Raw genomic sequence first — 17,595 nt, 5'->3', positions numbered from 1 at the left:
TCGTTGCAAATTGGATGTGTCGGAGTCTGAGTGCGAGACTGTCGGATTAACTGGTCTAAATAGCACTGATTAAATCGGTTCCCATCATTTGTGTCGGATGAAGCCGATTGTCAGATAAACGAGTGTCGGCTTAACAAGACTTGACTGTACTGTGTCTGGGTGGGGTATTCATGTTAAGCTGTGTCATGATATCTCAGTGGGCGTCCGGCATAAGTCCAGACGAGTACAAGCAGCCACACACACACATACATACATGTTGCCGTATGAGTGAAACAAGCTTAAACGTGACGCAAAGTCCCATTTCACCTAGCCTGTTGATCTGGGGTAGAATAGGTCTTCAGCAACCCATGCTTCCCGTAAAAGGTGACTACCGGTATGCTTGTCGCAAGGGGCGACTAACGGGATCGAGTAGTCAGGCTTGCTGACTTGGTTGAAGCATGTCATCAATCCCAATTGTGTGGATCGATACTCATGATATAAATCACTGGATTGTCTTGTCCAGACTCGAATATTTCCAGACCGCCATCATATAGCTTGAATATTGCTGAGTGCGGCGTAAAACAACAAACCAACCAACCAACTCATTTCACCTCATCCCTTGTCGAGGCGGGTGAGTTATTAGTTGAAACAATGAAAACATTATCGTGATGCAATGAAACCCAAGTAACCCAGAAAATAGCATTCTCACCATCTTCCTAAGACAAGGGCGTTAACTGACTATAAAAGTCCACTTTCCACCCTTGCTGAACTGGGCTGGAAAGATGGAGTTACAATTTGGCTGGACTAGAGAGTCTATGCATAGTTCAATCAAAATCGCATAACAATATCGACATCTGGTTTGTTAACAACATTGATTTCAACATGTTGATTTCTGTTGACTGCAGGATTTGCAAAAGAGGTGTACTGTCAACTGGGCGTGAACAGCTATTTTTCTAGCGAGTCTATGCATAGTCAAATCAAAATCACGTAACAAAATCGATATCCGGTTTTTAAACAACATTGATTTCAAAATGCTGATTTCGGTCAACTGCAGGATTTGCAAAAGAGGTGTACTGTCAACTGGGCATGAACAGCTATTTTTCCAAACCTATTCATGTTTTTAATCAAGGTGCTCACGTGATCTGAAAATGAAAACATTTTTGTGATGCAATGAAACCCAAGTAACCCGGACAATAGCATTCCCATCATCTTCCTGAGGCAAGGGCATTAACTGACTATAAAAGTCCGGTTTCCACCCTTTGCTGAACTGGGCTGGAATTTTGTGGCTCGATCGTAATGCCACTAGTGGTATGAGTTATGTCCCTTTAATGTCCCTCCTATTGAGCAATCAGATTCCATCTCCCATATCACTTGCAAGCAAAATAGTGGCGTCCAGTAAAGATGATCTGATGGATAATCAAGACGCTGTAATAAAAGGGTCTTACCCTGCGAAGTGCATCAAATCACTTGAACACCTTGATTAAAAATATGAAAAGATTTGCAAAATATCACTCGACACCCAATCTGCACATTGAAATCAATGTTGTTTATGAACCGAATGTCTTGATCGTTACACGATTTTGATTGGACTATGCATAGACTCGTAAGTCCAGCCAAACTATAACACCGGATTTCCAGCCTAGTTTGGCAAGGGTGGAAACTGGACTTTCATAGTCAGTTAACGCCCTTGACTCGGGAAGATGCATTCCCACAAAAACTGTCAGTATTGATGAATCCTGGTTACTTTGTATGCACGTAAGTGTTCTGAGCAGTCAACATCAGGTCTGGTTTAACGTTTCAGGCCAAAGGTACAACTGTACTGACAAGTCAATAGGAAACAAGGCATTCCTGTTTTCAAACATCCCTCTGAGGAATATTTTGATTAACGGAACGTAATTTCACTGTTTCCATGGTAACAAACTAATTCCACTTACTGGATACACCCTGAGACCAATGGGGAACTTTGGTTCTTCCTGAGGCTGCATGAGGTTGAAGAAGACTGGAACTGGCATCCCTAGAACAATACACACATGCTCAGTAAATGCTAGCATAGTTGTGAACATAGGAGACAGACAGACAGACAGACAGACAGACAGACAGACAGACAGACGGACGGACGGACGGACAGACAGTTTATTCAGTAATTTAGGCATCAAGGCCCATAGTACAATGCAGATTGCATATCAACATTTGTCACGTGATGTACATGATTAGATTTCAAATGAAGTTACACATTCCTCATTTCAAAGACATGTTTTAAGAAAACAGAAACAGCATGGATCATATCAGGAGTTTAGCAGATTTATCATTAACTGACGGTCTTTAAAAATACCTTGGGGAGAAATTTATGCCTTAAATGGGAATACGTTTCACATATAAGTAAGACATGGTATTCATCCTATACTTCTCCAGATGAACACTTTGTACAAATAGAGTTCACAATATCACTGCTTTGGACCTGCGACATACATTGACATTTAAATTGTGCAAAGAAATTCTTTACAATAAGCTCTGATTAATTTTTTATCGTTTAAACAAGTTAAATATCCTTCAGTTTGTAACAATGATTTTACTTTCCTGTAATTGCTGAGATAAAGTGATACAGGCATACTTTGGTGCCACTGTTGACAAAATATAACCTTTAGTCTTTGCTTAAATGAATGTACTAACGGAATCGGATGGTCAGGCTCGCTGACTTGGTTGATCCATGTCATCGTATTCCAATTGCGTGGCTCTATGCTCACGATTGCTCACTGGATTGTCTGGTCCAGACTCGATTATTTACAGACCACCATCATATAGCTGGAATATTGCTGCGAGGTCTTAAACAACAAACAACCAAGGAACAATGTGTGAAGCCCATTTCTGGTGTCCCCCCAACCCTCCCCCTCCCCTCCCCTCCCCTCCCTTTCTCCCCTCCCCTCCCCTCCCCTCCCTTCCTCCCCTCCCCTCCCTTTCTCCCCTCCCTTCCTCCCCTCCCCTCCCCTCCCTGCCCTCCTCCCCTCCCGTTCTCCCCTCCCCTCCCCTCCCTTCCTCCCCTCCCCTCCCTTTCTCCCCTCCCCTCCCTTCCTCCCCTCCCTTTCTCCCCTCCCTTCCTCCCCTCCCCTCCCCTCCCTTTCTCCCCTCCCCTCCCTGCCCTCCTCCCCTCCCGTTCTCCCCTCCCCTCCCCTCCCTTTCTCCCCTCCCTTTCTCCCCTCCCCTCCCTTCCTCCCCTCCCCTCCCTTCCTCCCCTCCCTTCCTCCCCTCCCCTCCCCTCCCTTTCTCCCCTCCCTTCCTCCCCTCCCTTCCTCCCCTCCCCTCCCCTCCCTTTCTCCCCTCCCCTCCCTGCCCTCCTCCCCTCCCGTTCTCCCCTCCCCTCCCCTCCCCTCCCTTCCTCCCCTCCCTTCCTCCCCTCCCCTCCCCTCCCTTCCTCCCCTCCCTTCCTCCCCTCCCCTCCCCTCCCTTTCTCCCCTCCCCTCCCCTCCCCTAATATGAAATGGTCTGCCCGTACCTCTGCTTGGGATGGTGAACGCATACTGAGGGTTGAGATGGTGTGTCTCTCTCTTTGAGATCTGACCTCCTGCATTCACTCCTGACCTCCATGACCCAAACTTGGCCTCACTAGTCGCTGCAAAGAAATAAATCACATCTCACATCTATTCAGTATCATAACTTGGGTAACTAGGTTCATTGTGTCATAAATATTTATTTATTATGATCAGTTTTAATGGATCTGTATCAAGTAATACAGAATCTGCAGACGTGACAACATTTAAACTTTAAATAATGTCAATAACTGATAAAATTGCATAATTACGCACAAGACACCGTGAATGAGGCAATTGGTCATGTTTCTGAGCCCAGCTATGGGCCTGGGTCTTGCGTATATAAACGTATACACCTTTAAAAAAGTTTAGCACCACTTCCATATTACCAATCTTCCATGTATCTTTTGGAAATATCTTCATACAAAATTGACCTCCTTTTTTTCAGGAATGTGTAAGATACCTCCAATACCAGATAGACAGTTTATTGAGTGAGTGAGTTGGGTTTAATGCTGCTTTTAGCAGTATTCCTGTTATATCATGACATGTCAGCTTAATGTGGAAGGAAAGCCTGAAGTGATGCAGGTCTCAGACGATACCACTTTGAAAAAACCCAGGGGTACAGGTATGGTGCTGTCAGACCTAATCAGGAACCGGGATTCGAACCCACAATGATAGGTTTCTGCTGTGCCCAAGGGACACAACCCTGCACAGCACATTGTGGTGCCTTAGACAACTGGGCCATCCATGCACCCGAAAGTTGGTATAAGAACACTGTATGTGCCACCAGATGGTGACAAGGGTAGGTAATATCATATGACGAAGATGTTCCAATGGATAGGGTAGTCATAAAACTATTTGCATGGAAAGGTTACAAAATAAGTCATTTATGAATAATTTCAGTTTCTGTATTTCTATGTCACAAAACCAAATGTGTTTTATCTGAAATTGACATAGGATATAATTTTTCTTATAGCTAAAATGGATAGAATTATCAGTAAACCGCCCACACGTTATCAGAAATGAGCCGGCCACTGTAACTTGATAATGCCCTCATATTGCTTGACGACGGGCCATTATCAAGCCCCTTGTTAGGTGACGTCATAGGATAGGATAGGTGACGTCACGTTCAATAGTGACGTCATCTGGTTTGTTCTATGACGTTTCCATATTTGTAAAATGTGGTCAGTGACATTCGCGTTCATTGCAGTAAATGTTTCAAAACCGATGTTGTTGTTTCTTTATATTTGATAAAATGTTCCATCCATTTTAGCTATGATAACGGTAACGCTCTTTTTCAGGTCATTATCATTTGCAGAAGCCCTCAGTCTTTTCAACCCCTCCTTCGTCAGGCAGTTAATGGAAGACCTCGGACTTCTGCAAATGATAATGCCCTGAAAAATAGCGTTACCCTTATAATAACAGCATTATCTATTCTCATGCAAATATACTGAACAAAAAAAGTTAGGGATCATGAATATTTGTGGGGATTTTTTGTAGTGAAGACTGAGCACACTCTTTTCTTATGCAATATCCCCCAAAATATTCTTGATCCCTAACTTATTTTGTCCCCAATTAGGATTCAGAGCCTAAGTTACACAAGGAACTTCTTGGATAATTTAAAAATCATTTCAGAATAATTCGACATTAGGGTCTTTCGATACTGATTTCTTCCTCTGCTGGCATGAATCCGCCATAAAAGAAAATCTTCAATTTCTATAGTGTCCGGCACAACTGTTTTCGACTGATCGCTGTGTCTATCGGTAATAGATATTGAACTTACATGACATCATCACAAGCAAGGAATCGTGACGGCATCTCAAGCATGATGTCACATAACAATTGAATTGATTGTCCGTTCACAGATAAGACACCATTGCAAACATGACGTCATATAACAATGAGAATCTGCCACGGATTAGAGCCCTGCCACAGAGTCCTACACTTATGCCATCTCTGTGAGATACCGTATTCGACATAATAAGCGGCCAGGGCGCTCTCAAAATTAGAAATAGGGGGCTCTTATTAGAACATTATTTTGGTGGAAAAAAGAGAGTTGAAAGATAAATTTCATGGTTTATGCTGACACACTGAAATGTTTATATGCGACAGATACATTTTTCCAGAATTTAACTGCCCATAATTAAGAATGCATATGACACACGAGTGCGTATTACATGCAAATAAATAAGTCTTGTGTACATTGATCAATCGGAAGGAGTGCTAATTGGGATTGTTCACTAGCCAATATATTAGCAAATATCGCCGTGGGCACTTATTAGAGCAGGGCGCTTATTACGTCGAATACGGTATATCAGCTATCCCAAACAGTCCTACCACATCAAGATCCGGTAACATCCAGCCACCCAAGTACTCACTGAGTTTTACTGCACTGCTATCAACTTCGACCGACTCGCATGACATCAGTGTCGTGTTCCGGGGGACTTCACTGGTGAAATATACAAGTGACTTCATCAATGCAGATCAATCTCACTCCTGGTACTAATCCTCATATTCTAGTATCAAACAGTATACATTTCAGCTGATGTTAGTTTAGGCTAAAAAAATAATAGTCTTGGTTCTCAGGCACCGCCCGCATCACCATAAAATTCACCACACGTTTCGTTTTTATTTCTATTTTGAAAAGAAAAAAAAGCCTTAAATATCCAAGTACAACGGTAGTCAAATACTGCATTCCAGTATTATACTCATCAAGGAATACATTTATGTATGGAGGTTGATTGGACACAAATGTTTATTTGGTTACACAGCAGTTTATTTGGTTACATACTACATGTAGTTTGAACACCCCCCTACCCCTCCCCCTAAAAAACACCCACCCACACTATATTTTCAGAAGCCATTGCCTGAGAACAGCATCATCATAAAGTCAGCCGCACATTTCGTTTTAATTTCCATTTTAATTTTTTTTTTAAAAACTCTAACACTTAAATACAATGCAATCCAATATAGCATGCAGTTACTTCCCTTTACATGTGCACTGCTTTACTGCACATTTCGTGTTATGGTCATGGCGGCAATAGGAGTTTCTATGCTTGTTTATGTTGGAGGCCCTTTTCCCAGGTTGATGGTACACAGCTGTTTTTTTGGTTACATACTAGTTTGAACAAGCAACAACAAAACAAACACCGCCCCACACTATATTTTCAAAAGCCATTGCCTGAGAACCAATTCTTTTATTTTTAAAGCCTCAGAGGCAGTTCAAATCACCTGTTGGTGAACATATTTCAAACAAAGTCACTTACCGAGGAGACCTACTTATGCTACATGTGCTTCAGTGTGGTGCAAGACCGTTAATGTTAACTTCACCTGACCTGTGAATTGTGCATAGAACCACATGCCACATCTAATGTCAACAAGAAGACGAAGTCATTGAGATGTTATTATATTTTAGTGGTAGGGCTGGGACGAGTCCACATTTACTACCCGGGTACCCAACCCTGGCCGGACACCCACTGTAGGTCTCAAGAGTTGGGAACAATATGTCAGATTGGGAATTGTTTTACTGCAGCCTTTGCAAAAACTATTTAGAATCATGTATCAAACCATCAGATCATGCGTACACTGAAGTTAAATGAAGCTTTATTTTTACTCAAACAAAAGGAATGTGTGTATCATCAGAAAGAAATGCAATCATCAGTGACTTGTAGTGTAACCACTGAGCTAACAGTGATTTTTTTGTCATTAAACAATATATCACATGACTAACAATGGAACCGGGTAGTCCTGTGGGTACCGGGTCCTACTCAGGACCCACCCGACCTGAGTACCCGAGGTACCCATTCCAGCCCTATTTAGTGGCTGCTTTGTCAAGAAGAGGGTACTGATGAAGGAGTAAGCATATATTCCAAAACGTTGTGTTTCTCATAATAAAGAAGTTGACATCCATAAATTCTCATCTTTACGTCTATCACTTCTGAAAGCCTTTCAAAGACTTCACTTCCACAAAAGTTTCAAAAGAAGATGATTATTTCATATTTGAAACATTTTCTCATAATTATTTTTTTGACCTCACATGACCTCAAATAACCTCACATGACCTCACCTGCAGTTGTGCAAGGGACAAGGGGCAAATATCCTTATAAGGAATTCCTTCTCCACAGCTGCGTCTATGGTGGATGGGACCACGACGTAGTGGCCGGGTTCGACACGATGTCGAAAGGCTACCTGGACTCCAGGGCTGTATACGTTGGTTTCTGTACCCAACATTTCCAGCACGTACGTGGGACGGCCACTCACATCACTCCCAAGCACCTGTTGGTGAAACTGCCATGTTGTACTGGGTCATCACAATCACTGACCAGGCCCAATTCTACAAAGAGATCTTAGCACTACGACTGTTGTCAGTCAATGCTAAAGTATGGGAGTAACAATCGTCTAAACGCTAAGATCGCTTTGCGGAACATGGTCCAGGATACTGTAGGTCAGTATTAAGTATGTCAGTACTGATCTATTACACATGCATTGTTTTGTATCAATACATGACCTACTGATTCGATAATTGCATCATGTCACAATCTCATAACAATCAGATTAGTTCTTGTCTCTGAGGACATCCCATTTCGGGTCGCGAGAACTAAGATCTGATTTTAATGAGATTAATCATTTCAAGGAGTGCCGCAATGAAATGGTTTGGTTGTTTGTTTAATCCCACACTCAGCAATTCCAGCTATATGAGGGCGGTCTGTAAATAATTGAGTATAGGTCAGATAACCCAGTGATTGACATCATGAGCATCGATCCACGCAATTTGGATAATGACATGCATCAACCAAGTCAGCGAGCCTGACCACCCGATCCAGTTAGTCCCATTCGCAATAACATTATGTGAAATGGGGTTTAACGTCGCGTCCAAGATTATTGCACTTATATAGCGACGTGCACACACATGTGTGTGTGTGTGTGGCTGCTTGTACTAGTCCAGACTGATGCCGATTTATAGTGCTAGCTCACTGAGATTCCATACCGCAGTTTAACATGAATACCCCACTCAGACACAGTATACTGACTCCGAGCCAACCAGTCCTTGTTTTAGCCCCTTAATGCCGAGCGCCAGACAGGGTAACAACAAGTACCATCTTTTAAAGTCTTTTGGTATGACGCGGCCGGGGATCGAACCCCGGACCTTCCGCTCTCCAGGCAGATGCTCTACCACTAGTGAGTGAGTGAGTGAGTGAGTATGCTTTTACGCCGTTTTTAGCAATATTCCAGCAATATCACGGCTGGGGACACCAGAAATGGGCTTCACACATTGTACCCATGTCGGGAATCGAACCCGGGTCTTCGGCGTGACGAGCGAACGCTTTAACCACTAGGCTACCCGACCGCCCCTCTACCACTAGACCACGGAGGCGGTCCCGCAATAAAATTAATATTTGGTGAATCGTTACAGTCCTAAAGTTGTGTACAAAGCCTGGCTCCTCACCTTGTACAGGTCACATCGCACTGACACTAAGTCCGACTTTCTGTGCTGGGTCTTCTGAATGAGCTGCACAACCAAGGGGACATAACCTTCCTCTGTCATGCCTGAAGGGAGATAATAAGTACATACTTGAGTTTAAGAATACCACTCAAAAAACATTTTGCTCAGTACAGAAAGAAGTATGATGAGAGGCTTAGTGAGTGAGTGAGTGAATGAGTTGGGTTTAACGTCGCTTTTAACAGTATTTCAGTTACATCACGGCGTGTCAGCTTAATGTAGGAGGAAAGCCCAAAGTGATGCAGGTCTCAGACGTTTACCACTTCGGTGAAACCCACGAGCACGGGTATGGTGCTGACAAACCTAGAAACATAATCGGGGCGAACCAGGATTTAAACCCACAATCATAGGTTTCTGGCGTGCCCAAGGGACACAACTCTGCACAGGGAATAGCAACGCCTCAGATGACTGGGCCCCCACGATAGGCTTAGAAAATCATTGAAGAGATACATTGGGTTAAGATGTGAATTCTCAGTGATACTTTTAAGGTGACGCAACAGGATTTAGCAAGTTTGCGACTTATTTCAAATTTTAAGGTGCGGGGGGTAGCCTAGTGGATAAAGGGTTTACTAGTCATGCTGAAGTGAGTGAGTGAGTGAGTGAGATTCAGTATTTCAGATATTTCATGGAGTGTCAACTTGATGTGAGAGGAAAGCCCGAAGTGAGTGAGTGAGTGAGTGAGTGAGTGAGTGAGTGAGTGAGTGAGTGAGTGGTTCAGTATTTCAGTTATTTCATGGAGTGTCAACTTGATGTGGGAGGAAAGCCCGAAGTGAGTGAGTGAGTGAGTGAGCGAGCGAGCAAGTGAGCGAGTGAGTGAGCGAGTGAGTATGGTTCTACGCCGCTTTTAGCAATATTCCAGCAAAATCACGGCGGGGCACACCAGAAAATGGGCTTCACACATTGTACCCATATGGGGAATCAAACATGGGTCTTCAGCATGACGAGCAAACTCTTTAACCACTAGGCTACCCCCAGCCCTTGTCTCCTGCTGTGACATAGCTGTAATATTGCTAATACAAGATACAATACAACTCATACAAGATGCTACTTTCAGTATAATGGGCCATCTACATGGTCTAGAGGATAGAGCAAAGGTCAGTGGTTCAATCCCAAGGACACACCAAAAGATTTCAAAAGATGGTACTTGTTGTTACCCTGCCTGGCACTTGGTATTAAGGGGATAAAACAAGCACGAGTTGGCGTAGTCATGTTAAACTGCACCTTCATCCGGGACGGTGAAGACATAGCGTGGATTCTGGAGCCTGTCGGAGAACCCTGCTGCTGTATCGCCTAGCCACTGGCCGTAAATCCTCAGGACATTGTCTGTAAAGTCAAACAGAGGCTCTATCACAGTGTGTCAATCACAGAAGGATCTGTGCAGATGTTCTCTGCATCCTAGCAATCATTCACCTGATGAGGGATGTTGGTGGGTTTGTTTGTTGTTTAACGCCGCACTCAGCAATATTCCAGCTATATGACGGTGGTCTGTAAATAATCGAGTCTGGACCAGACAATCCAGTGATTGATATCATGAGCATCGATCCACGCAATTGGGATCGATGACATGCATCAACCAAGTCAGCGAGCCTGACCACCCGATCCCATTAGTCGTCTCTTACGACAAGCATAGTCACCTTTTATGGCAAGCATGGGTTGCTGAAGACCTATTCTACCCCGGAATCTTCACGGATCTGATGAGGGATGTAAGCATATACTCCAAAATGTTGTGTTCCTCATGACAATCTTCTCTCTCTCTGATAATAAACCTGGTAAGAACTCTGAATAATTCTTATTATATTGAACCTAGTTAGAACTCATATTACCGTATTGAACCTTGTTAAAACTCTGAATGTTAATATTACTGTAGAAAATGTTAGACCTCTTAATATTCATATTTCCGCATTGAATCCTTTTAGAACTCTGAATAATTCATATTACCGTATTTAACCTTTATAGTACTCGGAATATTCACATTAATGTAGAATATTTTAGACCTCTTAATATTCAATTACCGTAGTGAACCATGTTTAAGAACTCTAAATTAGGAGATAAACATACGACATTCAATGTAGAGCAAGATTACCTGTAAATTTAATCACACTAAAATGAATTTCGACCAAAGGCGCAGCATGAGGCTTTAAATGTTAAATTTGTCTACAGGTAACCTTGCTCTACATTGAAAACACAGTGTGTTTATCTCCATTCTACCATGACAAAATTTAACGCGAACTCTTTGGTGCTAGCAAATATACTGAGTGAAGCGGCATGGGTTGAGTCCAGTGTTTTGAGTGGGTTGTCCATGTGAATTACAGAATCACCGACAACATCCTTTAAACAGCCTATAAACAAAATATGGCGCTGTATATGCTCGAACAGTTTGTTTACACAGTAATACTTCACTCGAACATGTGACGGGCATTGAAAGCATATAAGCATGGCAACTTCATAAGCTAACATGAGGTGGTCACCCCTAAGTATGCCTTGCAAAGCTTTCTGTTCTACATCTGCATGTCACCATTTTGACGCAAAAGATATGACGTCATAGTCATATATAAAAAAGCGCCAAATTCCAAGCTCTGTGTTCTCCCAAAAACTGAAAATACATTCTTTTTGTAGATTTCTATCATGTTTTCTGATGAAATGTATCGTCACATATCACTTGAATGAGTAGTAATTGCAATTTTGCATTTTTTAGCCAATAATTGTAGACATAATTATTTAGATATGCCTACCGACAATGACTGAAAAAGAATGATTCTATGTATATTAGCTTCCGCGGTGATACAGCTGTCAAATTGGCTATTTCAATCAGAGAGGGTTAATTATAATTTGACAACCTCTGATTGACCAATCAGAATCAAATAATTTCCAAATTCATGGTAGAATAATTCATATTACCCTATTCAACCTTGTTAGAGCTACGAATATTCACATTACCGTTTTTAAACCTGTCAGAACTCTGAATATTCATGTTATCGTATCAAATCTTGTTTAACCTAATACAGTTGAAAATCATTTTCGAACTTGGATGTGTCAAATTCCCGATTGTCTCAAACAGACCTTACAGTCCATATAAATTCCTTCCATAGTTTGATCATTTATACTCGGAACTGTGGCACTGGATGTATCAAATTCCAGGTTGTCTGGAATACATTTGGTCCTCGATGACTCGAACAGTTCAAAATAGAAAATAACGTCCACAAACCAACATTTCAACTTTCAACTCACTTCACACACAATTGTTTGACCTCGCTGCAATTGCTGCAATTTCATCAAAGGCAGGATGCTTTCCAACAACATGCCAACATGCCAACATGCCTATCTAATCAAGCTTAATTAACAAGCACACCCTACATCAAAGGTGCAAGCTGGTTACTGTTTACACATCAGCACCAAGCTACTGAAGGGTTCTCACGTGACTGCCATTGACACATGAAAATTGAGAAATGAGTAAAATGGATTATGATTATGTTTGGCAAAATTAAAAATAGTCTCAGGCAATGCCCACATGATCATATAGTCTGCCGCACATTTCGTTTTTATCTCCATTTCCCCCCCCCAAAAAAATAAAAATCCTGATACTTAAAAACAATGCGATCCAATATAGCACACAGTTACTTCCCTTTACATGCGCACTGCCAAGCTCCTTCCCAGCGCGTGACGCCTTCATTACACTCTCGGTAACATCCCTCCCGGCAACCCCATATGTAGTAACGTTTATACTTTTGTTTATGTCTTTCGGAATGCCATCATATTTCATTTTGAAAAGATTTACAACTGACCATGTTTTCCAGATGAATTTACTTTTTTGTTTGTATAATCAGATTGGTTCGAGATTGAAGACTAACGGAAAATCAACCAACGTCTCCCTTACATTCTTACTATATCAATAAAATGATAGTTTTAATGAAATTCGAATTCAAATTGACAAACAAAGAACAGTAATTTAGCAGCGGTAAGTGTATTCGGCGTCATGACGGTCGTCACTTGTTTGAAAACATAACGGTCATTCGGCTGCGAGTTCAACTCCAAGCATGTTTGGGGCCACCTAACACAGTGGATAGTTTTGACTGGTGGCAGCGATAGTATAGTGAGCTCCGCGAACGGGCTATCGCTGTGAGGAGCTTGGTGCACTGCTTTACTGTGCATGGTGGCAATAGGAGTTTGTATGCCCTTTCCCAGGTTTATGGTACACGTTAGTCCAGCCGAAATGTAACTCCATAATACCAGCCTAGTTCAGCTAGGGTGGAGCCTGGACTTCAGTTAGTTAATTCCCTTGCCTCAGGAAGATGTTTGGGAGGGGTCAGTTAAATGGCTAAAACTGCCAATATATTGCATCCTTCATTACCTCGTCATGTGCAATGATTGGTAATAAAGGTAAAGTCAGTCCGCCCACCATTTGAGATGGATGGAACCCAGTTTGGCTGTTTTGAAGGAAATATTGTGTTGTCACGTGACTACATGTGACGTCCAATCACCAATCACAGCCTAGAGTTTAGCGTAAATTCAGTTTACAGCAGTTTGAAAATGAATAAGGAATGCATAGGTGAGCATGGATATAAAGAATGATGCATTATTATCTACATATCAATTATTTAGTAGGTGAATCACAGAAAAAGAGGCATTTTATTGGCCAGGGTGCCGTTGTGCCAAACAACCTTAACGCTACGACGGTCGTAAGCTTAGTTAAGGTATGGAAGTTACATTCACCTTAGCACTAAGATCGTTTTGTCACTCAGAGGGTGTGACGTCACGGCTATACTGTAGAGCTACACAGAAAAGAGGCTGTGTATTGTAATAAGAAATAGCCTTAGGCATCGTGTACGCTGATGGGTGCATGTGTACTCACCGAGTGAATCGGAGCAGCCATCACTGTCAAAGTCTGGCGTGAGAGAACAGATTGTTGTCTGGGAGAAGTATGTGAGGAAGTCAGGCAGCGATATCCAGAACTCTCCGTCATCGATGTTCACTCGCTGCACAGCACCGGCAGGGATGGTACTCCACTCCTCGCTCCTACACGACATCACAGTTATCTTAACTATCTTAATCATCACCATCGTCATTGCCGTCATCATCGTTATCATCATCACCGGCATTTTCATCCCTATCATCTTAACCATCACAATCACCATGGCTGTCATCATTATCACTGTCATCATCATAATCTCCATTGTCATTATCAACACCATCGTCATCAGTTTCATCATCATCATCATCATCATCATCATCTTTATCATAAAAATACTACTAAGGCCAGGCTATTTTTCAAAGTTAGTTTACAGATCCACAAACTCCAAATATTGAAATGTATAAAAAATAAACAAAAATTAAAACTATCAATACAAACCTGCTAAAAATTTATCTTAAAAACCTCCAAACACAATGGTGAATGACGAACTCGATGGGTCTGTGTCTATAATGGAAGGGAGGTAACTCTAATCTCACCTCACTTTATCCACACATTTTTCTTTCCTTTCTCCCCCTACTTGCTTAACATTTTGAGGAAATCAACTTTTAATTGATTTTCACATAACGACTGAATTTTGGGGCCCAAAATCCGTAACCCTCACCACCAACAAAAGGCTGGCCTAAATTCTACCTGAGGTGATTGATATGAATGGACGCAAGAAGAGCAGTTCCTTACTCATCTGACCACGGGCCCTTCCACTCGGTGTTGCCCCAAGGGTTGCGTACACGCAGAAGGTAGACATTGTCGCCGCTGTCACGCTGCACCTGAATGACAACAGCATGTTTTTTCACAAGTTATACCACAGGTGAAACTGACTCATTGTGACTGAGGACAGAATTATAGACAAAGTGAACACACTAAACTGTTGAAATGTTTCCAAGATGTGTTTGTATCGCTACTCTCATTATATACTATTTCCCTAACACCACTACTATCATTATATACTATTTCCCTACCATCAAGACTACCATTATATACTATTTCCCTATTATCACTACTATTATTATATACTGTTTCCCTATTATCACTACTATTATTATATTCTATTTCCAATTCATCATTCAGTATCATAAAAGATATTTCCATACCATCACTACTGTCATCATAAACTATTTCCCTACCATTGTTTCTATATTTAAGCACTATTTCCCCACCATTGTTCCTATCATTAAGCACTATTTCCCCACCATTGTTTCTATCTTTATGTACTATATCCCTACCACTGTTTCCATCATAATGTACTACTTCCGTACCTGTTGTGCTCCCGTCAAGGAGTATGCATGTGCTCCAATTAATCCATAAACTCCATCATGCTTTTCCTGAAAATTCAAAATCATCCATGTAACAATTTCAAAGGGACATAATACTTTTCAAACTAATATCACATTCATATATTTGATATATTTAAACATTTCTTTTGAATTAAATGCTAACCCTTGCATGACTGTCTATTGGACATTCAAGGAACCAACAGATGATTATTCCTAAAAATGTCAGATATTTTCTTTTTTTAAATATTCCACTTCTCTATAAATATAATAAAGCATTCAACCAATTTAACGGAACAATGGAAGTTTTTTATACACAAGCTCGTCATCAAGTACATAGGTCAGTTCTCCGACTGTTTTTAGCCAAGTAAAACAGAGGGAAGAACTATAGCAATATTTGTCTGCCCACTTTCTGCATCCAAATCCAAGAACTGTTGGGACTTTCTTGTCAGTAAGGTGGCAATTGTTTTCTTTATTGCCTCCCATTATCGCAACAAAAATGCATGCAACAAAAAGTGGCCTGAAGCCAAAAGCCAAAGACACAGATTGGTTACCCAAGTCACATGACCAGAGGTTCCAACCTTTAAAACTGCCTCCGTGGTCTCCGATATGATATATGAAACGGTGCTCCTTGACAGTAAGGACACAATATGGTGCTATATTTTGTGCATATTACACAATTAGCAGCTTATCTTGAGCACTGTATGTATTTGAAGTTTAAAGTATGACGACATCTCACCGGAACAGTACACGAAACAAATGCTCCTGTGTAAAGGGAATTCCTGACACGACGGAAGAGGCTGTCTGGATCAATATTATCCTCCTCAAAGTCCAGTCTCTCCGATATTCCTCCAGTCAGGGCCATGTAGGCGTCGCTGGACTGTCCACCATACACAGCATTGTACGATCCATGTAACCTGATGTTGTATAATGGATTCAGGAAATGTAGAACAAGGGTTTTAATTCACACAGAGCACATGGCATACATGCAGGCAGACATATTGGAACTCCCCCCTTTCTTACGCCCTAACTGAAGAGTACATTTAATAACATAAACTGTCCGGAGTTATCTCCCCTAGACCATACCATGAATACATTAAGCCATCAGGAGTTATCTCCCATAGGCCACTACATTGAGTGTACATAAAGACATAACACCTGATTACCAAAAACTGCCAATCATAAAAATGTTACAGTTTAAGCTAGGGCTGGGAAGGTAACTCAGTACTCGTGTCGGATGGTTATGAGTAGGACCCGGGTACCCACAGGACGACCCGGACTCATGGTTAGTCACATGATGTATTGATAAATGTTATCTGGAAATCTATGGCTACACTATAAGTGACAAATGTTCGCATTTCTTTCTGACTATGCACACATTCCTTCTGACTTTATATGTTTAAATAAAGATAAAATTTCAGTCACCTCAGCATATGCATGACCAGATCGTTTCATGTTTGTATTTACATACATTTTGCCAGGGGTCAAGTTTTTCCCAATCGGACATTTTGTACCCATCTCTTGAGACCTACAGTGGGTACCGGGGTAGGGTCAGATAATAGGGGGCTGGGTACCTGTGTAGTAAATTCGAACTCGTCCCAGCCCTAGCTTAAGCTCATGAAATTGCAACACTTTTATTGTGCACTAAACATGCAAAACCTGAAGAAATAATGAACAATGAATTTGGGCACAAAACTTTAAAAAATATATGCAACAAAACCTGCTTAGCATCAATAGTACAGAAATACTGAGTAAGTACATGTGTACTGGTTGAACTGTGGCACAGAAGCAAAAAGCAGGTTTGCAAGGGAAAGATAACTCCTGCTGACAGATCTCAAAGGGAGACCACCCCCAAAAACATTTTACTCAGTTACACCACTACTACATCATTAAAATATGAAAAAATAATAACTAAACTATTAGTCCGAGAATAGTGAAAATTTAGAGGAATTTGTTTTATCCCGTTAATGCTGAGTGCATGTCATGATAGGGTACAACAAGTACCATCTTTCAATGTCATTTGATATGATGCAATCCGGGGTAGACCAGGCTTCCAGCAACCCATGCTTGCCGTAAAAGGCAACTATGCTTGTCGAAAGAGCCAACTAACAGGATCGGGTGGTCAGGCTCGCTCACTTGATCGATGCATGTCATCGTATCCCAATTGCGTGGATTGATACTCATGATGTCAATCACTTGACTGTCTGATCCAGACTCGATTATTTAAAGACAGCCGTCATATAGCGGGGATATTGCTGAGTGCAGCATTAAACAACAAACAAAAATTATATAATTGCACCCAGGGATCGAAGCGCGACCATTCTGATTTAACCTATATTCAGTTTGTTTTGCTGC

The 17,595-nt window shown here is 41.6% G+C and overlaps 1 protein-coding gene across 2 annotated transcripts in view; it reads right to left on the bottom strand.

The window, feature by feature from the left end:
• The window catches only part of LOC124144328 (calpain-3-like), a 32,939-nt gene that overhangs the window by 3,051 nt on the left and 12,293 nt on the right, over positions 1 to 17,595 (bottom strand). For both annotated transcript variants that reach the window (XM_048381314.1, XM_048381313.1), the window contains exons 5-14: positions 15,980 to 16,157; positions 15,226 to 15,291; positions 14,648 to 14,736; positions 13,853 to 14,016; positions 10,225 to 10,326; positions 8,950 to 9,050; positions 7,570 to 7,778; positions 5,882 to 5,952; positions 3,470 to 3,586; positions 1,914 to 1,993 (exon numbers count right to left, since the gene is read on the bottom strand). In XM_048381314.1, coding sequence (XP_048237271.1) covers positions 1,914 to 1,993; positions 3,470 to 3,586; positions 5,882 to 5,952; positions 7,570 to 7,778; positions 8,950 to 9,050; positions 10,225 to 10,326; positions 13,853 to 14,016; positions 14,648 to 14,736; positions 15,226 to 15,291; positions 15,980 to 16,157 — 1,177 coding nt within the window. The remainder of the gene's footprint in view (positions 1 to 1,913; positions 1,994 to 3,469; positions 3,587 to 5,881; positions 5,953 to 7,569; positions 7,779 to 8,949; positions 9,051 to 10,224; positions 10,327 to 13,852; positions 14,017 to 14,647; positions 14,737 to 15,225; positions 15,292 to 15,979; positions 16,158 to 17,595) is intronic.

Source organism: Haliotis rufescens, unplaced genomic scaffold (assembly GCF_023055435.1).
Source record: "Haliotis rufescens isolate VD_foot unplaced genomic scaffold, xgHalRufe1.0.p SCAF_37, whole genome shotgun sequence".
NCBI classification, from domain to species: Eukaryota; Metazoa; Mollusca; class Gastropoda; order Lepetellida; family Haliotidae; genus Haliotis; species Haliotis rufescens.
This window is presented reverse-complemented; position numbering and strand designations above follow the sequence as displayed.